At 37.5% G+C, this 22886-nt stretch overlaps 1 protein-coding gene across 4 annotated transcripts in view; it reads right to left on the reverse strand.

Moving 5' to 3' along the window:
• The window catches only part of rxrab (retinoid x receptor, alpha b), a 46838-nt gene that overhangs the window by 16465 nt on the left and 7487 nt on the right, over nt 1-22886 (reverse strand). For 3 of the 4 annotated variants that reach the window (XM_046841216.1, XM_046841218.1, XM_046841219.1), the window contains exons 2-3: nt 17845-17976; nt 4778-5022 (exon numbers count right to left, since the gene is read on the reverse strand). In XM_046841216.1, the coding sequence (XP_046697172.1) occupies nt 4778-5022; nt 17845-17976 (377 nt within the window). The remainder of the gene's footprint in view (nt 1-4777; nt 5023-17844; nt 17977-22886) is intronic. The other variant, XM_046841217.1, reaches the window with a different exon arrangement.

The raw sequence follows: 22886 nt of genomic DNA on the forward strand, positions 1-22886 counted from the left end.
ATATATATATATATATATATATATATATATATATATATATATATATATATATATAAAACTCTCATGCATATATAAATATATACCCAGCAAGTGCATTAAAATCCCTTAACAAAAACACAGAGCCATGAATATCCCCTTATCCCAGCAACTAGATGTTTAAGACCTGTAAGTCCTGTAAATGTGAGGTAAGGTCTTGTTGGTCCATATTCCACACATGCTCGATCAAACTGAGATCTGGGAATCCTGGAGGTCAAGTCGACCCCTTGAACCTTTTTTCATGTTCCTCAAATCATTTCTGAACAGTTTTTGCAATTATAGCAGGGAGTCTTATCCTGCAGCAAGATGCCACTGCCATAAAGAAATACCATTACCATGATGGGGTGTGCATGGTTTACATGGTCTGTGTGTACATGTGTTGTGTGTGTGTGTGTGTGTGTGTACACAAAGCAGAGATCAAAAAAGAACAGTACACAGTAACACAGCTCTAAATGTGCCCCCGATGCCAATGCCTCAGAGTTTTATCACCAGTTTAGACATGTGATCCTACATAACCACACACATGCATGCACACACATAAATTACCTGTTTCCCTGCTTTCATCTATTCTTTGCACATGTGGCTGTTTTCCTTTTGCCCTGTCCCGCTTATACTCCGACACACACACACACACACACACACACACACACACACACACACACACACACACTTTATCTTCTCTGCCTATTTTGGGTGAACATGCAACTCAATCTGCATTTGGTGTTCTGTAAATCAGTGCCAGTAGAATCTCCACATTCAGATAGAGGAGATAATAAAGAACCTCGATCTTACGATTATAAAGGAAAAGTTCAATAAACAACCTCATAACTTGCACTCAAAATTTCAAAACATATTAAAGTGCTCAAACCTGGGGAGAAAAAAACATCTCCAAATATGTGACATGGTTAATGAACGTAACCTTTAACATACATGGAAATATTATAAAATTTTATAATTATATATACTTAAACAAGAAAATTAATATAATATCTATTATTATATATTGTATATGTGTATATCTATAGCATTTACATTAAAGTTATGCTGCTGATTGAGGAAGAGTTTTTGCTTTTGATTATTATTAAAATTTTATAACTAAACAGGTTATTGTTTTACACAATTTCAAACCTGAGATCTCTGATCTATAGAAAACACTGCCATGGACTGTACTTTATAGTTATTTGCTATTCTCAAATGTGAGACTAGATGTGTGCATCTGGACAAAGATAGTGAGGAATGCTGCCAAACATCTGTGGTAGGAAGTAAAAGTATTATGTTTTTAATGTCATGCAGATAAAAGCGTGTGCTGCAATAGGAAGCTTCCAGAGTAAAGAAAGATCACATTGCATGATGCAATTACAGTGTTTATTTATGACAATGCTGGCATTTCTGTCTTGAGGGCATAGTGATAGGTTTCATATTTACCCACATTCAGTTTTTTTTAGGTGCAGATAATGTCATTACTCCCAGGTATAAATCTTTGAGGGGAAAAAAACTTATTATAGTTTGTCACTTTGAAATCCTAAATATAAAAAAATATTGGAATAAGTAAATGCATTTGAATTTATAAATGGTGTATTTGCTGCTGTATATACACCGATCAGGCATAACACTTTGACTGGTAAAGTGAAAAACAATAATTATCTCTTCATCCTGTTAATGAGTGGGATTCATTATGCAGCAAGTGAACATGTAACAGCCCTCAAAGTTGATGTGTTAGAAGCAGAAAAAATGGGCAAATTGTGATGGCTAGACGACTGGGTCAGAGCATCTCCAGCTCTTGTGGGATGTTCCACAAATATGACTGCTGCATATGCTTAGGTCCTTGAGAAAGACAATCTGTAATCACATTTAAAGAACCATGCAACGGTGGTACTTTTGAGAATTTCTTGCAGCCTTTTTTAAAGCATCACATATTTAATAACTCTAGAGACCGTCATGTCAGAGCAGCAGGTATTTTAAAAAAATGCAATGCGAAAAACAGAAAGGAGGATATTCAGTCTATACATGCAGTATGTGTGAAAAGGCCAGTGTGTCAGTGACAACCATATTAAAGCATGTAAAAGTTCCATCTACTGAACTGAAACAGTGAGGGACAGAACTGAAAGCTGTTAAGTTTTTACAATTAGGTCTTATTCTGTAGCCTTTAAAGAATCTGACTAACCCGATATGTTTGAAACTGTCACATGGATACTCTTAATGGGGACCTCAAACAAGATATGTATTTAATGAACAGTTATCAGAGGATCTGTCGGCTTTGTTATGAAACTCTTTTGGTATTCGAAGACAACACACACATATACACACATATTTATATATATCAGTGTCGGAGGAGAAGGAGGATAAAAGGGGGTTTCTGATTATAATCAAATCTTAAAATCAACAAATCTACCAATCTTATAATCAAACCTTTGCAAAGGTGTTATGAAACAAGGATCATACCATCATCATACCAACATCCATGTCTTCAGCACCACCCATTTTATATTATTCTTTTATTATAACTACTATCAGCTTGATGAAAGTTCATCTAGTAGTCCTGGAGCAGTGCCAAGGCTAACTCAAAGAAAGCTAAGAAAGCCAGATTCAAGAACGCCATTGTCCAATAAGAGGAAAGGAGAAATCACAGACAAAATTGTAGAGTTTGTTGCGCTTGACATGAGAACAGTGAACTTTATGAAAGGCGAAGGGTTTAAAGAATCCAGCCTGGATACACCGTTCCCAAAAAAGAGATGCTTATGCATGCGGTGGATGCAAAATACATGTCCATACGGGCAGAGTTTCCAGTTTAATAAAATGGGTCATTTTCTTCTTTTATCTTTGTTTGATGTTCTGTACATCGTGGCTTTTAAAATGTTATGAGGAATCGTTTTACGAATGTTTATCCACACTGCCTTTCATTTTAACATTAAAAAGATAAAAAGGCATTGCCAGTTTCATCTATTGTCTATCTATTTCTGTGTGCCAGGAAATCTGGGCATCTAAGCACAGTGCAAACCAAGTAGCCCCTCACCAGCATGCTTTTGGGTGGTGGAAAGAATCCCAGGAGAAACCCAAACGGATTAAGGAGAAAATGTAAAAACTTTACAAAATTCAGGACTGGACCCTATGAGAAGTAATGCTACCTGCTGTGTCACCATTTCTCCCTATATGGATTAGAATGGGATCCACATATATCTGTAAATTCTGCTCTGTGATGAGTAATAAGCGGAGATTTATAGCAGAGGTGCTGGAGGTCCGGTCGTATATCAATAGTGATGGGAGTCTCACAGTCCTCAAATAAAGCAGAATGAAAAACAGAACAAAACAAAGTCTTTTAAAACAATGCGTAAATAATTTTCTGGCAAAAAGGCTCAATTCATTTTCTCTGCTGCAGGAGCCTAATATGTCAGCGCTATCCGGGTGATGTATGTACGGTGTGCATGTGTGACACGTGGGTCTGGCTGGGTGTTAAAATGTTTCATTCTGACATACACCACATGGCTGAGTAGCAGGTTCTAAGGGGCGGCTCATTTCCCGTCTGCCCAGGCTTTGGACAGGCCTCTTCAGGGCCTCTGCTAAGCACTTTCAGCCAGCCAATAAAGATCACAGGGCCCATGTGGCACAATAAGAACACAGATGAGAAACCCTAGTCGCAAACCTAATGCTCTGTTGGTGCTAATAAGTATGAAAGGAGTTGACTGGATCTTTGGTTAAGAATGCTAACTATTCCCAAATTCCCAAATGGCAATATCTTACATTTTAATAAGCAGACCCCCTCTGGATTTAGTGGCCAGTTTATTGTTTTCTGAATGGAAACTTGTGTGCTGAGACCATAGAGGGGGGGAAAGGCACCTTATTGTTTTCATGCCTATACAAACATGTTGGAGCTCTATGCAAAGGCAGCACACCGAAATAATGGCTTCCTCTGGTCCCTGCGAGGCCTCCTCTTAATGAGCGGGTGTTTCTGGAAAAGTCCTTTATGATAACTTTGCAACAAGACATTTATTATGTGGCTAGCATTGTTATTGTGAAATACAACACAGCAGCAATACACCTCCGTACCTCCGAGTTCACAGAAAATCTCTCGCTTCGTTTCCACAGCGATCTGTAAACCTGTGACCGGTCAGAATGCGCATCACAAAACAAAGAAAACGCCAGAAACGTTTGGCTTGTTGTTTATAAAGGTCCAGAACATTGTACAAAAATGTAGTCAGGCTGTTTGTTGTTTATTCTCCAACTGGCTCAGCTGCCACACAATTATTATTCATAGTAATGAAACATGAATTTGCCTACAGGCTATGCCAACTAATGCTTCTTGGAAAGCAAACAAAGCTCACTATAATACGAGAGAAATGTGGAATTACATCATTTGGAATTTTTGTTATTTCTTTTTTTACGTGTCATAAAATCCTTTTCAGATTCAGTGCCTTCATTGCTTGACATAAATCCAGCAACACCACAAACTTTTATGAGCTCTAGTATTTTTCCATGTTAAAAAACTCCATAGTAAAGTATCGTTCCAGACTGACTAAAAACACAAACATTAGAAGGAAACACTAAACTCTTTAAACACGTGTGCATGTTGGTATGTATGTGTGTGTACAGTTTTTATTAGATTTATATCCCAGGTTCTCAACAATTATAATAGTTACAGTCTCTGTAAATCTTCAGCATCGGTAAACACAATAAAAATCTGTAATGAGAGGATGCAGTTGATTTTTCCATTCACATACACAGGACATTATTTTTAGGCACTTACTTGTGGACTGAGACTTGGTCCAAAGGCCATGCTGGTGCTGGAAGGCCCCGTAATGGAAGGATGCCCCATTGAGGAGTTGATGACTGGGAAGGCCGATGCTAAGCCATTGATGGGAGAGTGAAGCTGACCAGGTGCGGAGCCCATGGAAGACGGGGTGAGAAGGGACGGGTGGAGCGGGTGAGGACCGACAGCACGGTGACCAGTCAGGGAACTCAGAGGTGATGAGGACAGCTGGCCTGATGAATCTGGGGAACAAAGCAGTAATATAATATGACACTGTAATATATGAAATATTGTAACAGTGTTTTGTTAAAGATAGCATGCATTGTGTATTAAACATTTGTAGCATGGTCATTAAGACCATTTAAATACATGTGTGTCTGTTTATATTTTAATGTAAAAACATGGTCTTTTTGATTGTGATAAAACTAATGATATATAATACACGTGGGCATGTTATTGTGAACTATGGCTACACAAAGCACAAAGCAATTATGCTGTTCAAGATGTTGGAATTCTGATCAGGTCATGGGTTCAAATCCCTGCAGTGGTCAGTATCTGTTAAAAGTGTTCCAAGAAAGGAACAGTGTTGAACCGGCGGCGGGGTCGTGGGCAGACGAGGCTCATTGTGTGACCCGTGTGGTCCGATCCAACAGACGAGTTTCTGAATTTTACAGTGCTGAAGAAGTTAACGCTGTTAATGCTCTACGGGTCAGGACTGTTTTGGCAGCAAAAGGTGGACGAACACAATATTAGGCAGGTGGTCATAATGTTCTGCCTTATCGGTGTAAATGTAAAATAAATAATTTGGTCATCTGTCCTGGTTAAGGATCCTCCTGCATTCATCTGGTCACTTTTTTACATTTTTCTTTGGATCGTATGACCGGCATTATCACAACACACAGATAATAATGAAGATCTGTACACCAATTCACACCTCAAACATTTAACATCGTCGTTGCTGTGTACTGCACTATATATGGTTGAAAGCACAATAAAGCCTGCTTGACTAAACAAACATTTCAAGCTAGATAAATTGCATCCTACCGCATGAGTCAGCATCCCTTCTTCCCTTGTTTTACGCTGAGTTTTACTTCTTCATGTTAGTGAAACGTAAAATTTCATAGAAAATCATACGAAATCATGCTTGAGTAACCGCGGAAATCTGTTACGGTTGTGATGCCCAGAGATAACCAGAGAAATAAGCTGTTTATTCACAAACCCACTGTCTCATACTATGGTTTTTCTTGTGCTGTGTTGTAATTATATCTAGTGGTGAGGTGAGGTATGCTATTTGTCTAGTGTATAATACAATCATTTGTTGATTTGTTAACAATTGGATTTGAAAACAAGTGCATGGTCATGTTACAGTATAGAAGCTTTCAAACGCCTCACGGACTTCTGAGGACAAAATAAAGGCATAGTTACGTCACTCATTTCTATCCTGCTTGTCATGAAGTTATTAATAAATGTTAAGTTCCATGCTCTGAGCTTGTTTATGGTTAACATGTTACATTTAGAAACCAAAGAGAGACTTAAACCTACCCTACATCATCTAACAGGTTTTCTGAAGGAAACATTGTTAACATTTAATCATCATATGTGACACTACTGACCTCAAGTCACCCTAAAAAAAAGTGTATACAGAATTTTATTGAGTTCCATTATTGAGTGCCTACATTTATATTGGTTTGTTGTCATATCGGTATATTGATATTTAGTGTAATAGGAAAAGCTGATATACTGCACGTGTTCTCTCTCAATAAACAAGTGGCACAGTAAAATAAGTCACTCATTTAATGACACTTCTGCTCATTGGAAAATATATATGCCACTGCGACGTATAGTGTATAGTGTAAGTACCAAAAAACCCCAAAAATACCTTATAATAGCTTGTCTGTCGTATATATATTTTTGTTTAAAAAGAGCCCAGAGAAAAGCATTTATATGTATTTGTGCACCATTTGGGATAAAAAGGAAAAACCTGTATGTGATGACTGAATAAAACCAGGAGACATATCCGCATTTTTGTCTAGCATTCTGTTTCTGTCTATCAAGGTTGTTGTATGGCCTATAATCAACAGACCTCCCTGTTTAGTAACTGGATACAGCTCACAAAACGCTGTAAGACATCTAAAGTGTAAAACACAGTAAGAGCCAGCACACGCTGTTACATTATACGCTAGTAATGTCAGTTTGGACTTCTACCAGGAGCTGTGGCTGCCAACTAAAAACCCCACAGACTTGCAGTCTTTCTGTGTGTGTCTGTCTATCTGTTTGCACACTACTCCGAGCACACGCATCGCCTGAAATGTTTCAACAGCTTGACTAAAAGGCCATATTTGCACATTGCACTCTTTTTTTCTTTCTCCACAGCATCCTGTGCAGCATGTAGTGCTTTTTCCGATAGCATGAAAACCCATTAAACTAGCATAGATATCCTTCGGGCTCTTCTTGGCATCGGCCCTCTCTTGGCACTCAGCCAACTCTTCAGGCGCACGTTACACGTCTCACGGGGGCAGGTAGCCCCACACAAGTGTGTGCATTCGCACAGTCAGTAAATGTAAACAGTCAGGACTGCAGAGCTCTGGAACTCCTCTATATCATAAACAACACGTGGACAACCCATTAGTCTCCATGCACTCCCTAGAAAGAGAAAAAACTCATCATATAAGCACAAAGCTTTTGCTGAATAACTCACAGAATTAAATCAATGGACTTATAGGAACGTATAAAAAATTCTCATCTAAATTCCCAGAGTGCGCCCCCTTCTGGTTTGGTAAAAAAAAAAAAAAGATTGACAGTTCCTTTTTCTATCCTTAGTGTTTATAACTGTATTATGGCACATCGAAAACAGTGGCTTCAAGACTGAAACCTGCTGTTCCATTTAACATGACAGTATAAATAACATCTGAGCCCTGGCTACAGTCAAGCAGGATAGTGTGAACATCAAGAAAGAAAAGAATCTCCCTCTGCTATAAAAGTCAAGTCAAGTCAAGTTTATTTTTATAGCGCTTTTACAACGGACATTGTCTCAAAGCAGCTTTACAGAATTTAACAGGTAAGGTAAACAATGTGTATTTATCCCTGATGAGCAGCCGTGGCGACTGTAGCAAAGAAAAACCCACTTAGATGTTATGAGGAAGAAACCTTGTGACCAGACTCAAAAGGGGAACCCATCCTCATTTGGGTGACATCAAGAGTGTGATTATAAATCTTTAAAACAATACAGAACACTGAAGAGTGAGAACTAACATGAGCACTGAAATGTAAGATTATGAGTAATGTCCTTTCTACAGTCTTCTACAATCATTTGATATTGTGGAACCAGGAGCTACTAAGCAACTCATAAAATAGCTCAACATTTGCGAACATCACAGATACAACACCGGCTTCTCCATGCCAGAGCCTTTAAACACTAAAAAGCACTATAAAACCATAAGAGCTGCAGTTTTGGAGATGCTCTGACCCAGACATCTAGCCATCACAATTTGGCTCTTGTTAAACTCACTCACATCCTTTCACTTGCCCATTTTTATTATCAGTGTTATTCACTTTGCCGGTCATAATGTTACAATGTCATAATGTTCTGCCAGATTGTGTGAACACCTTATACATGTTTAGCAGCTTGTGACACACTTGCGATCTGTATCTCATAATAATCTCACCTTCTTTTCTGCCATGAAAGAACACGTTTTCTCAATCCCATTTTCCCCTCAATATAATACTTACGTCTGAGTCTACTCACACATTGCACTGGGGTAGGAGTCAGTTTTCCCTCTTTTCACCCCGTGTGAGAATGTGTCCTCTATTAGCATTCTTTTTTTTTTTTTTTTTTCCACAGATTAGCAGGTCTATAGCTAAGCATTACTAGCACGGTCAAGCTGAATGATCTCTCTACACCTACAGCATAATGTTTACTACTGAGCTTGCAAAATGAGCTACATTACATACACAGTGACTCTACAGCGAGATTTGTTGTCCCTCCCTGCTGGTTAGTTCTTTCCTATCTGTTATTTTTCTCTTGTGGTTTTCCGCATCCCCTGGCACTACATACTGCTAGTGAGTGACTGACCCCACTTAGCATAACATACTGTTTCGGTGAGTGACTTTTGATTAATGCTCCTGCAGCCAGTACTTGAAAGATATTTCCTTCATCAAATCAGACATGACACACCTAGCTGATGGATGTAAACCCTGATTCAGAATTTAATCTAATTCCTTTTAAGGCATATGGACTTTTTTGATTCTTGAAATGAGGCTGTGATGTACTGAATATTCTATCCTTCTGAATATTCTATATATATATATATATATATATATATATATATATATATATATATATATATATATATATATATATATATATATAACAAAAATATTTTTATTCTTTATTTTTTGTGAAGGCACAAATAGGATATGCTTCGCCACTGAAGACATTGTCAGGACATATTAAAGAATTTGACAACATAAAGTCAACCTTCCTGAGGATTCAACTACTCCCTTATTATCCACCGTATCTATTAATTCACGTAAAACATTATACTTTTGAGTTAAAATTCGTTGCTGCAATGTAGCCTAAACAAATGGATTTCCAGAGAAGCATAAGATGGGCCTGAACACCACACTGGAGCTTTCACATATAATGTGTGTATATCAGGTACTATATTAATTATAAACCCATAGACCTTACACGAGTTATTAGGACACGGTCCATTTACTGTGACTGGATTGGGACAGAATCCATTTACAGCATTAACATTTTGTCTGTAAATCTATTCAATTGCTCGAGAGGGAACTTTGTGAACAGACAGGTAATGGCCTAAAAAAATGGCTATACTAGATTTTAGATAATGGAATGAAGTATATAAATGTTCAACCCCCCAAAAAAAACATCATGTTTGCCAGATTGAGCTTTCCAAAGGAACCATCTCAAACTCAAAAAATATTTAAAATCTGATTCTAAACTTGAAAAGTCACGATCTTCCAAGCTGTATCATCATTACATTAGTGAGCATTATCTGGTTAACCGTCCATGCAGATAAATATGATGAACAATTTGTCCAAAGCAAAAAACTTTTTCTCCCTCTCTGATATGCTGAACTCGCTGGCCTTCTCGTTTTTATCTGTGGTTCACACAGAACGTGAGTCAAGTATCTGAAAAATTTATGATCATCTTCCCTCCTATGACTTAAGAACATCTGGAGCTGACAGAAAGCCTATACTGTATGGCTGAATGGTCAATAAAGTTGGAAACTGTTTGGAACAATCGAATCACTGTGATCTGAAGAACCCTACAGATTATATCCTCAGCAGACCATCTGAAGGAGACCTGACCAATAATTCTGATCCTGTAAAGAAGCAGTGCTTTGCTATAAACTTTGTTTAACATTAAAGCCTATGGGGAAAAAAGTAAGCACACACTTGTCATGCTGGTATATTTATTTCTGTTATCAGTAAAAGCATCTACACGACTCATATCCAGGAGTTATTGCGGTCGTAGGGAACATGCATTCCCTGCATGTTAACCTGCTGTAAAGGTGTCCATCGCGAAAGAGCTTCCTAAAGCAGTGTAGGGAGAAGTGTCTCTAACATACCGATCACCGTGGGGCAATCTGGATCTAAAGCAGTGCTAGCTATAAACTGGATAAATGAAGTAATGATAGCTTGATCAGGGTCACGTAGCAGTGAAATTTGACTATACAACAGACAAATATATATATATATATATATATATATATATATATATATATATATATATATATATATATATATATATAAATAAAAAGGCAGCATACTGCAATTTTGACACACTTGGACACATTTATTGGATTATGGACTGAGCTGACTAAGGCCTTGTACACACTAAAAAGATTCCATTTAAATATTGCATATTTTTCTATCCGTTATGGCATTCCTTCCACGTGCGTTTTCAGTCAATAAAAACGTATCTTTTTACGAAACGGAGGCTTTCGAAAACGATGACGAATTTTTTGTCACGTGGCGGTGCCTTTTCTTCAAACTTCAAAGGGCTGGAAAGTCAATAAACGGCAGGCGAATATGACTCAGGTCGAAGCGTCATACGTTTTCCTCATGTGCAGTACAGGTACGTCAGCGATTTCAAAAGTTTCAGTGTGGATAAACAACTTTTGGGAATCGATTGAAAACGATAGCATGAAGCGTTTTTTGACGAAAAAGCTGTTTTTAAACATATCTGTATTGGTGTAGATGTAACAGATTCGGAAGATAAACAGGGACCCCCTCATGCCAAAATCAAAGCGGATACTCATCGTTTTTAGCGGTGTCTCCGACTAAGGATTTCCATAGTTAAAGTTGTAAAATCTTGCCTATAGTCGACTGATAGTCGAATCATGTGTGTGTGGTGGAGGGATGATGACAACACGTAGTCAAGATTTGACTGAGAGATCAGTAGTCAAATCAGACTTCTCCTATCAAAGCATTAAATCTTCAAATATTCGGAGTCGCCTCTAATCATTTTAGTCATATTTAGAGAAATGTAAAATATATTAAATCAATGCATTGAACGCAATCTCTTTGGAGTACAGAAGGGTTGCATTGAAAAAGCTGCAAAAAAAAGCATGTCTGTATCGATGCATCACTGTGGTGCCTGTGTGAAGGACCATAAGGAGTGTTACAGCTGTTTTGTACATAACATTTACATTAAAGTACTAAGAGAAATAACAGGGAGGTCTGGAGATATAAACAAGACAATTCACGTCCTTTACATTGGACATTCCAAATGCTACATTCCTCCGCTTTTACTGACAGTCAGTGGACTGTTAATGAAGAACTACTCTCCAGTCCTAGTACAGGACACAGGAATATCCAAAAGCCTCTTCTTAGACAACATTATAGTTTTGCAGCTGCATGTTCTCAATAGATCTTTTTTACTCCTATCCTAGTGTTTTTTCACACCTGGCCGAGAGGCACATAGGGCTAAATTCCACCCCTTTCGTCAGTCGAACAAAAAGCTAAACAAACGTTCGCCAATGTGTGCAGAAATCACGGCACGGAGAGCCAGCACCAAACAAACAGTTAGACAATTACACAAATATCTTGTAAAAAATGTAACGTGAATAGCATCCTGTGTTTGTTTTCTCTTTTAGTTCCTGAAACCAACTCATTTTCTCCCTGAACTGAACGGAGTCCTCGCCACTCCTCAATTAAGCATAATTGCTTTTTTAATTTGTCTACTGCGTTTGTAAATAATTCGATGAGGCAACTCTGGACGGTATTTGTAGAATAAACGGCATACTTTGTTAAATCTAACGGGCAAAAAAATTGTGGGATTTACAAATTACCATGTTAGCAGAGTCAAGCTTTTATTTATTTCGCTCTCCAACATCGAGAAACAAAAAACGAAAAAATCCCTTTACTCCCTACTTGCTTTTACGTAACACATCTGTGTCTCAGAGCAGCTCGATGAAGTAATGCATTACTATTCTTCTAATTCGGCTGCACTATGCATGCACACTGAGGCTAGAGTCCTAGAAAATATTAGCTTGTAAAGGGATGCTAGACAAAACCTCCAGAATGAGAAGAGAGAATCAGTGACTAATATAGCATGATGCAGCACTAAAATCATTCATATAACTCCAATGCTAACAATGCTTAAACACGTCATATGAAAAACTAATGTTACCCGGACCTAAAAATCCACATTTAAGTATGATGAGAGATAACCACAGTTCATAGCTGGAATGTTGGACAAAAATATTTTCTACCTTTTTTTTTTTTTGTAAAGGCACAAATAGGATATGCTTCATCATTGGAGACGTTATCAGGACAGAATGAATATGACTACATAAAGTCAACCTTTCTGAGGATTCAACTACTCCATTATTATAGATATTATCTATTAATGCAATTAAAACATTGTACTTTTGATTTTAAATTCATAGCCCAAATAAATAGATTTCCAGACAAGAATACCATGAGCTTTAACTCCACACTGGAGCTTTCACATATAATCTTTCCATTCTTGTGGTATCAGGTACTATATTAATTATAAACCCATAAGTTATTAGGACACCGTTTATTTACAGTGACTGGATTAAGACAGAATTCATTTACAGCATTAACATTTTGTCTGTAAATCTATTTAATTGCTCGTGAGGGAGCTTTGTGAACAGACAGGTAATGGCACAACTGCAAAGAAAACTTCTGAGGAGCTTTGAGACCTGATTTCCTGCTGATAAAAACCCTACATCTAAACCTCCATGAAACTTAATGCCATATACACCTGACAACTAACATAAAAAAGAAACAATAGTGAAATAATATTATTTTCAATATATTTATTATAGAATTGTCATCCTAAGTATAACTTTCATTAAAAGAAAACAAAAAAAAAGCCAAAGCATTTGGCATCCATAATCCACAAAAGACATTCACTGTAAGCACAAAAAGGAAATGCCAACAAATTATGTTGCGATTCGCCTCTTAGGCATCTGTCACTTGAATTCTACAGATCGTACGTGAGCACCGCTGCGCTCGGGTTCAGCCTTCCACACGACTTCAGACTGTTTTATAGAGATGGCGACTGCAATCATCAGGAAAAAATTAGCTCAATGTTAAACACACGAGTCTATTGGCTCCTCAGCCTGTTTGCTCTTTTTGAGGTCAGTCCAGACATTCCATTGGATAATCTTTTCCATTTGCCAACTCTCTCTCTTTCTCTGTCGCTGTCTCTCTCCCCCCAAAAGCAACTACAGGACTTTAACACCCATTTTGTATTACCTTGTTTTTCCCCCCTAGCTTTTCATTGCACTCATGCTAAGCAGTCCATGCTAACTGCTTAATCAGCTTCATGACAGGATTTATGAATACAAGATGAGTTTCACAGCGATCTTGAGTCCTTTGATCCCCACTGACCTGAATACTGGACTTTTTTTAATGCTTTCCAGTAAATCTATTTTCTACAACAGACCAATAAAAAAAAGAAAAAAGCACGGCTGAATTAGCGGCCGCTCCACATCAGAGTCGGGATGAGAGTTCAGACAAGCTAAGCTATGTTTGCCCTCTGGAGCTTCGGTTACTTTTTCCCAGCATGACTTGTTTTGCTCGCAACAAAAGGCTGTAATTGCGGTAGGCTCTTACCACAAAGAAACTGATAATATACCATTCTCTTGCACTTCGATGTGGCTGCTCGCTAGGGTTTGTGCGAATTGGACAGAATCTGGAAATTACAAACCCGAAGAAAAAGACCTTCGTCTCCCATAAACCACAAGATTTATAGTTCACTTAAATGATTTGAGTGTCCAAATCGCCACAAATAATCAAAGCAACTCAGGCTGAGACAGAAAAAGACGGCGATAATCTAAGGTTTGCGTACACTTCATACAATGTACTGTGTGTCAAAGACTTAAAGTGTGTTAAATACAGTGTCTGAGGAAGCTGGGTGAATGCCAAGAGTGTGCAAAGCTGTCATCAATGCCCTTTGAAGGTTAAAAAATAAAAGTATTGATTCATTTGACACTTCTTTTCTGTCTCTATTCTTCTGTACGTTACTTCACCGTTACAGTCAAAAAAATCTTTTTTTCGTTATTAGCAAACAGCATGGAAAAGTCCACATTTTGGACAATCAGGTCAGACTTCAGGGAAAAACACACACTATTATTAATAAGCTAATAGCACAAAAGCTTGCTATTATATGACACACACACACACACACACACACACACACACACACACACACACACACACACAGCTCTAATAATAAAACTGGGTTTTAAAAAACCAGTGCATTGATTGGGAAATTTATATTCGGAATGTGATGCAGAATAAAAAAAAACACATTTAAGCATTCACAGCACAACTCAGCACCTTGTGCTTCAGACACACCCTATTAAGTGGTTTCTTCAACTGGAGAGCACTTTTTGCAGCTGAGGATCGTTTCACACGAATGAACAGCCTAAAGGTCTCCGAAGTTACTGAGCAATTCATGAATGATGACAATGGATTTGGACTGTAATTAAAATCAGCAGTTGCTGCTTAGGACAGCAGTTTGCATTATCAGTTCTGCAATTTAAGTAAACAGTACCCAACAATAAAAACTATAATGAATGGACATTAGGTCCATACCAAATGAAGATGGGTTCCCTTTTGAATATAATTTTTTTTTGTCATACTATCACTGGGAGTTTTTCGTTGTTATTGTCACCACTTGTTCACTCATTAGGGAAAAACTTATAGGCACAAAACTTAGAAATTTACATATACATATCATAACCCCTTTATTTATGTAAAGCTACTTTGGGACAATGTCCAGTGTTAAATGTAACGTAACTTAAAAAAATGTAATAAGTTCAATTGAAATAAGGCTAGTTTTTTAACAACAAATCTGGGGAAATAAATAAATAAATAAATAAATTATATATATATATATATATATATATATATATATATATATATATATATATATATATATATATATATATATATATATAGACAGCACAGCTATATGCTGGAAATTGTTTGTATCACACAGACACCATCATTTAAAATATTATATTGTATTTAATGAGAATTTTGTGTACATCTCCTCATATGAATATGAAGCATCATCCTAAGCATGACTTAATCTCCTATTAAATCATGCTTAGATTTCGAATAAGGTAGATTTTGAGAAGAAAACAAATACAAGTGAAAGAATTAACAAAGTTTCTAGTTCTTAATAGTTCTTCCCTCATGCATTCATTATTTAGAGAACCTCAATCCTGGTCAGTCTTGGTGGATCTTATTATTATTATCTTATATGATTATACCAGGAGCGCTGGACATTTGTTTGTACATGCAGGCAAATAAGTGAATCTAATCCATCCACATGTTTTTCTTAGGTGAAAAAGCAGGAACACCAGATCTGCGAGGTGGCTGTGAGCCACACCAGGGGTGCATCATCAGGCCACTATGTAAATACTGTTAAAAATCTTGTGTATTTTGGAATGAGGTCATAAGCGTTCTTCAAAATATGACTATGTCACATGACACAGTGTAACCTCACATTTATGCAAAAGTCAGTGAGGTAATTAACAAGAAGACTCATGATTGCATAGTGAGCTCAGTGTCTTATTGATTTCTTATGGAATTAAAATGTAGCATATTTTTCAGAAGATTTAACATTTGAGGTATACTTTTAAAACTTGTGTATTTAAATACCTTGAAAACCATAATACCTAGAAATCCCAGAGACCAAGACCTCTTAAATAGACATCGACAATACTTACACTAGAATTTAATGGTGCCTTCTAATAATCAGATTTCATTCTTATTATATTCTTCCATGTTATATTGTGTTAAAAACATCTCTGACTGTTGAAGGCACAGACAGTTCAGGCTGACAGGTATGTATAGCGACTGTACTTTTGGAAACCTGCTGGACTTGTCTGGACCTGTTTAGACAACACTTGGTATGATAATTACTATATAGATTTATTACTTATAACCGCTTGGTTTTACGGCCTCACTGTCCCGTAACGACTACACTGAAGACAGCATTTAATAAAATGTGTGACATGGGGAGAATGTTTTTTTCACAGTTGTACGATAATCATCAAATCATTTTTAAATTACAATTAAAAATTACAAATAAAAAAATAGGAATAAAAATAGTTGTTCCTAAATGCAAATTTCATATGCCAGGCATTAATGATATTGGTCTTTTTAACAGATGAGTTGGCCTTGCTAAAATACAATGAGAACCACAGTGAATCATGTAATGCAAGTGCAAATTCAATAATCAAATAATAAAAAAGGAATTTAAAATTCATTTATATTATTATTACATTTATATTATAATTTTCTTAAATTACAACCTTGCAATTTAAAGAACCCGCCCAAACAAAATCATTTTTGATACTTTGTATTAGTGGTTAAGGCTCTACTTTTCAGAAGGTCAGGGACTCAAGCCCTGGGATCACCAAGCCGCCACTCTTGGGGCCCTTGAACAAGGCCCTTAACCCTTTGTGCTCCAGGGATGCTGTGTCATGGCTGACCCTGTACTCTGACCCCAGCTTTCTAACAACACTGGGATATGTGATAAAATAATTTCATTGTGCTGTAAATTACATGTGACAAGTATAAAGCACCTTTCTTTCTTAAAGTATTAAATGTGTTATCAGGGGCATCAAATGACAAAACAAAATAAAAAGAACACAAATGCAATTTATTTGTTATTTTTCAAATAGTTTTAACTAAGATAATAAATAAAGTGTGTTCGGTTGAATGAAGGTATTAGAAACATTATATAAAATTAACATTAGATTATTTTATATTATATTATATTATATTATTTTATATTTTTATAACAATTTTCTATAACAAATAATATCTTCCTCATTACTGCTAGTTGCACCAATTTAAATATAATTAATAAGGAAAATCATTAAAGACTTTGCATGTTTTTTTTGCTTGAAATACGTTATAAATCAGAGGTCCATTAACATTCTTTTAATTGTTCATTACTGGCAAAAACATCACATAATACAGACTGACTGTGAGACAGGATGAGCAAAAAAAAACAACAGATAATTTTGTCCACAATGCAGATATTATCAAAACCATTAAAAAGGAAGGAAAGTGAGCAGATCCTGGGCTTTGCTAGAGCTCGTTTATAATGGCAGGCTGTCAATTGTTTTTCCGCTCTCGTACCTACAAAGCTGACGTGAGACCGTCTTACGCCATTAAAAACCAGACTTCCAAAGATTTACCCTGTAACTGGAGGCTGTCTCTCTCATTGATTTATGACGATGATAGTGAGTAATAGCACGCAATGAGTTGTCTCCAGGGGAGAATAAATCATCAATGTTTAGAGCAGCTCTAATTACTAAGGCAGGCTTCCGTTGAAAAAAAAAACTCATTTGTACAGTAAAAAAAAAGAAAAACTGCAGTCTATACTGTAGGTGTGACACAGTGGAGCATAGACCGGTCTGGTAAGTGTGTATATATGAGAAAATAGGCCAACCTTATCTTTTACATCTACTTCTGCACATAGGCAAGGATGTGTATTTGTGAATGTGTGTGTGGGTGTGGGAGTGTGTGTTCTGTACCTGTAGGTATCCTGCGCTGGTGCAGCGGGCATGTGCCCGTGAAGCAGGAGCAGCCCGAGGGCGAGCTGCCAGCGTCGCCCAGCCGGCCCTGCAAACAGGGCGGCGCTACTGAGCATGGGCTTTTCAGGAACCCTGGGTGTGTGACACAAGAGGATGTGGATGAGAGTCACACACACTTCCATACACAGACAGTCATACTCAATTTGTGTGTGCTGTTCCAATAGACAAACACACAAAACTACAAGGATGCAGTAGGGAATCTGAAAAAAGACATCTGTGTGTGATTAATTGATGTGTATTTTTTTTAACATGCGAATTCAATACGTATCTGCTTTATTTTTTACTTTTAAATATGAACATTCGGGTGCTTTGCATCAGCTTTTAACGGATACAAACACACGAGCTTTATGAGCCTCTGGGATGTTTACGTCTTTCTAAGCTAAACTAAGAACAGAGTCCTTTCTTTCCAGTGTCGTGTCTCGTTTCCAGGGCGTTCGAAGTCAAGGTCAAAGATCAGGACCGCAATTCTAAACATCGTGAACGTCATAAAAATCGGTTCTAGTCCCCGTTGATTGTAAACTTGGGAAGGAAGCCAGGGGAATGGACCTACCGCGAAGGCATCAATTATCGCCTGGGCTTGTTATCACACAACAATGTCTAATGAGCTTTTGTTAGCCGTGAAGGCTACAATAGCAGTGAGGGAAGTGAAGGCTCAAGTGTTTATTTTTTTTCATCGTAATGAATTAGATCAGAATGTGGAGCGATGATTTTACTAAGCCAAAACACCGAACAGACTTTGTGACAATCTAAATAAACTTATACAGGCATGAACCAGTGTGTAGTCCTCAGAAGTGTTACTCAAATATACCACTTTCTATCAAATCCATCTAGATCATTTTAATAGGATTTGTGGATTTCCTCAGAAATGATTCCTTGGACTAGTGTAGTGTGTGGAATTATGCAGCGCATACCAGCACAGTGTATTGTTTTTCTTTTTTGTATATGTACACAGTAAAAGCAAGAATAAAAAAAAGTACGGATAGAGGAGAAAAGGAGAGGGAAAGTGCGAGGGATGTGGCTGCGTAAACGTAGGCAGCTTCCACGGATTCTTAAAATAGTTGCAGAACTCAGCCCCCTAACTGTACCCCTACACAGTAAAAAAAACAGAAGAGCTGTGTATACTCAAATACCATGGACTAGGAAAAGAGAGAGAGTCAGGCTGAAAGAGAGAAAAAGAGTTCAGGAAAGGAAAAGAAATGTTACCCTAGACTGAGAGGAACTCCTGACCTTTAGTTCAACTTCACAGTCACAGGTCACAGTTTATTCCTCTCGCTTTCTCAATCCGCATTCTCTCCTGCTCTCTCTCTCTCTCTCTCTCTCTCTCTCTCTCTCTCACACACACACACACACACACACATATACACAAAATGAGTCGTTAGCTGTCCAGCTAACCGATTAACCAGAATGTTTCCAAGTCATATTTTATGACCACATTACTTTCCTTCACAATTCTCATCACAATTCCTTACAAAAAAAACTCCACGTTTTCCAAGTGAACCAAAATAATTCTCTGCTCTCTTGTCACTAATATGGATTTTGTGGGTGTGCTGAACAGTTCCTGAAATTTATTCCCAATGCAGCCAACATACTTTCCAAATTAAATCAGCCTGGAGTTACTGCTCGGCTGTAAGCCTTGAGGAAGAGAAAAGTATAATTTATATATATATATATATATATATATATATATATATATATATATATATATATATATATATATATATATATTTCTGCCAGCCCAGATTCAGAACACAGATAAAGAAACGGTATGCAAATCAGCCAAACTGCAGCGAACATTAAAGTGTGGAGGAAATGTTTGGATGGTAACTGAATCGTGTATAAGAACGAAAGAGAAAGAGAGAGAGAGAGAGAGAGAGAGAGAGAGAGAGAGAGAGAGAGAGAGAAAGAGATTCACATATCCTCACCTATCCCGAGAAATGCCTGATTATGGCTCTTGATGTGTATTGATGCTGTCAGTAGAACAGCACTTCCCTTTCCTGTTTCCCCCTCAGGCTCAGAGTGAGGGAGAGATGAATCTTTTTAAAAGATTAATGAATGCTAGATGGAAAACAATGTCTGGTGGCAATAAGCACTTTGGTGCTGTTTTCTTCCGCAGGCAAAGAAAAAAAAAAAAAGGTGCAAAATATCATCACACTGGTTTTCTTTCCCGCCTTCATTTTGGATGCTGACAGGATGTTTGTCGTTCTTTTCTAAATGAAAAGCATATCTTTTGCCATATGTCACTTTTTCTGCTTTCATGCAACACTTAATTGTTCCGTCACAAAAGGAGCAAAAAAGAGCAGCAGAAAACATTAACGATCATCAATGATAAAGTTTAACACTTTATCAGCCTCACCGATAAGGATCAGTGCTCCTGACACCCGGTTTGCAACTTTTCCGCACACGCACCTCGTCCTTCAAGCGTCTAAAAGTGAGTTTGAGAAAGCTGCGTCAATAAATATACATCGTCACTGACCTTTGCGTGGACAAAACAAGTGCTATAGTGACCTTTTTTTTTTGCACGCCTCATTGATCCACCTCGTTTTCATAAGGTCACAAGAAAGGTCGCAGGTTTGCAAATTCTTGTAAGATACATGTGAATTATAGGTTTTGCTGAGGAGAGCGTCAGCCCTCGAAGATCTCTCGATTTTCACTGGCCCATTAAGCACAAGCCGAGGCTTAATGAAAACAAGCTTTTCATTATGCGAAACCCAATGTCAAATCCAAGACTATAAGCAGAGATGTCTTTCTGAATTAAGCGGGTTAATCAAAATATAGAAATGGAACTATTTAGGTGTCTTTGAAACATATGAGCAAATCACTGCAATATAATACTTCAAATTCAATTCTAGTTTATTTCTATAGCAGGTTTTACAATGGACATTGTATCAAAGCAGCTTTACAGAAGGTACCAATTACAGAACAAAGAATGAATAAGTGAACTATGTGTATTTATCTCAGATAGCAAGCGAGTATGGCAAGAACAAATACTCCATTAGATGGTATGAGGAAAGAAACTTTGAGAGGAACCAGACTCAAAAGGAAACCCATCCCCATTTAGCTGACACCAAGAATTTGATTATAACTCATAAACAATACAAACACCAGAGAGTGAAAAATATCATCAGCACAGTGTTCGATTATGAGTAATGTACTTTCTAGTCAGTTGGAGTTGTGAAACCAGGAGCTCTGAGGAACATCTGAGTTCATTTTAGATTCGACACAGCCTCCTCCTAGAACATCTAGAGGTTTGTTATAGTCAGGTCCGAAAATGATGACCTTTGAGCCCAATGCTTTACGTGCTGTGGTTTTGCTGGGGATCTGCACGAGAGCTGAATATGAACGCTTGATAAATGTATGACAAACACACACAGCTCCAGCATCCTGTTCCTCGTCTCCACATTGTTCTCTTATGACTTCCTACTCTGCACATAACATCATTCATACAATGCACTCTGTGTTACAAACAGCCATCGGGAACTCGCCATATGTACGAATAGAAACTCAATTTCAAAATCAAATCTGATTTCAGGATCCAACAATATGTCAGTCCTTTAACCAAAAAATAAAATACAAAAACTGGGTGGAATTTAAAAAAAAAGGGTTTCAACGGCAATCATTTCAAACAAACAAACAAACAAACAAACACCACCATACTGTGGAAAAAAATCTATCCGACTGTGGAGAAAGAATGCCAGCGAGACTAGTTACGGCCTTACATTGTTTAAACGCCAGCACCACCCCAGAGACACCGCCGACAATCCATAAAGGAAGCAAAGCCACATAAAGGAACTGCCAGGAATGTGTAGCACAATTTGGCGGGTGTGTTGCTTTTCAAACCTCTCAGAAAAGAAACACAATCAGAAAAACAGTAGTGGAAAAAAAGAATTGCTAAAGAAAAAAAAGACACGATCCGGCAAACAATATCTGCAGATTATTTTCTAAGATATTTTACCAGAAAATTAGATTTCATCTGATTAATTGGAGATTCAGACAAAATCTTTTTAGCTTAGCTTCCAGCTGAGTTTTAGGCTACGTCTACACTAATCCAGATGAATTTGAATTTTGAAATTTAAAAATGGCGTTTCCCAAAAAGTTGTTTGTTCATACTAAACATCTGAAAACGCTAACGTCCCTGTACAGTGCACGAGGTAAGCGTAAACGTTTTACTGTAAAACCGTTTTCAAATGTATCCAGTTTGGAGCGTGTTTTCAAAAACCTATTTTTACGTTGAATAAATACAACCAAAACAGAGAGAAAAATGTGTTTTCTAAAGAAAGTGTATTAGTGTGGACATGGCCTCATTTTCATTCAGATTTAATACAACACTAATTGGAAGGAACAAATAAGGGTAGTATACATCTGCCTCTTTCACTTCAACTACCTGCATGTCTTCCCTCACCACATCCATAAACCGCCTTCTTGGTCTTCCTCTTTTACTCCTTCCTGGGGGCTCCAATATCAGTATTCTCCTACTGATATACCCCATGTCCCTCCTCTGCACATGTCCAAACCATCTCAATCTCGCCTCCTCACCTTGTCTCCAAACGTCCTACATGCGCTGTCCCTCTAATAAACTCATTTCTAATCCTGTCCATCCTCGTCACTCCCAACAAAAATCTCAACATCTTCAGCTCTGCTACCTCCAGCTCCACCTCCTGTCTTTTACTCAATGCCACTGTCTCTAAACCATACAACATCGCAGGTCTCACCACAGTCCTATAAACAAATAATGAATCAATTCACTAATCAGTCAAATATTTGCATCAATCTGGATGAAACACAATAACTAGTAGCACAGACAGCGAGATCCCTCAGGGTTCAAAGTTAGGGGTTTGAAACGTGGCAAAAACGATTAAAACTTTGTAGATAATGCTGCAGGTTGTTTTAGGAATACTACTGTAATTTTCTGTTCACATTTTCGCAAAGCGCTTCAATCTTCAATAAGTCCACAACGTTACCTAAATAAACCCAAATGACACGCG

This window comes from Silurus meridionalis, chromosome 27 (genome assembly GCF_014805685.1).
Source record: "Silurus meridionalis isolate SWU-2019-XX chromosome 27, ASM1480568v1, whole genome shotgun sequence".
Lineage (NCBI taxonomy): Eukaryota > Metazoa > Chordata > Actinopteri > Siluriformes > Siluridae > Silurus > Silurus meridionalis.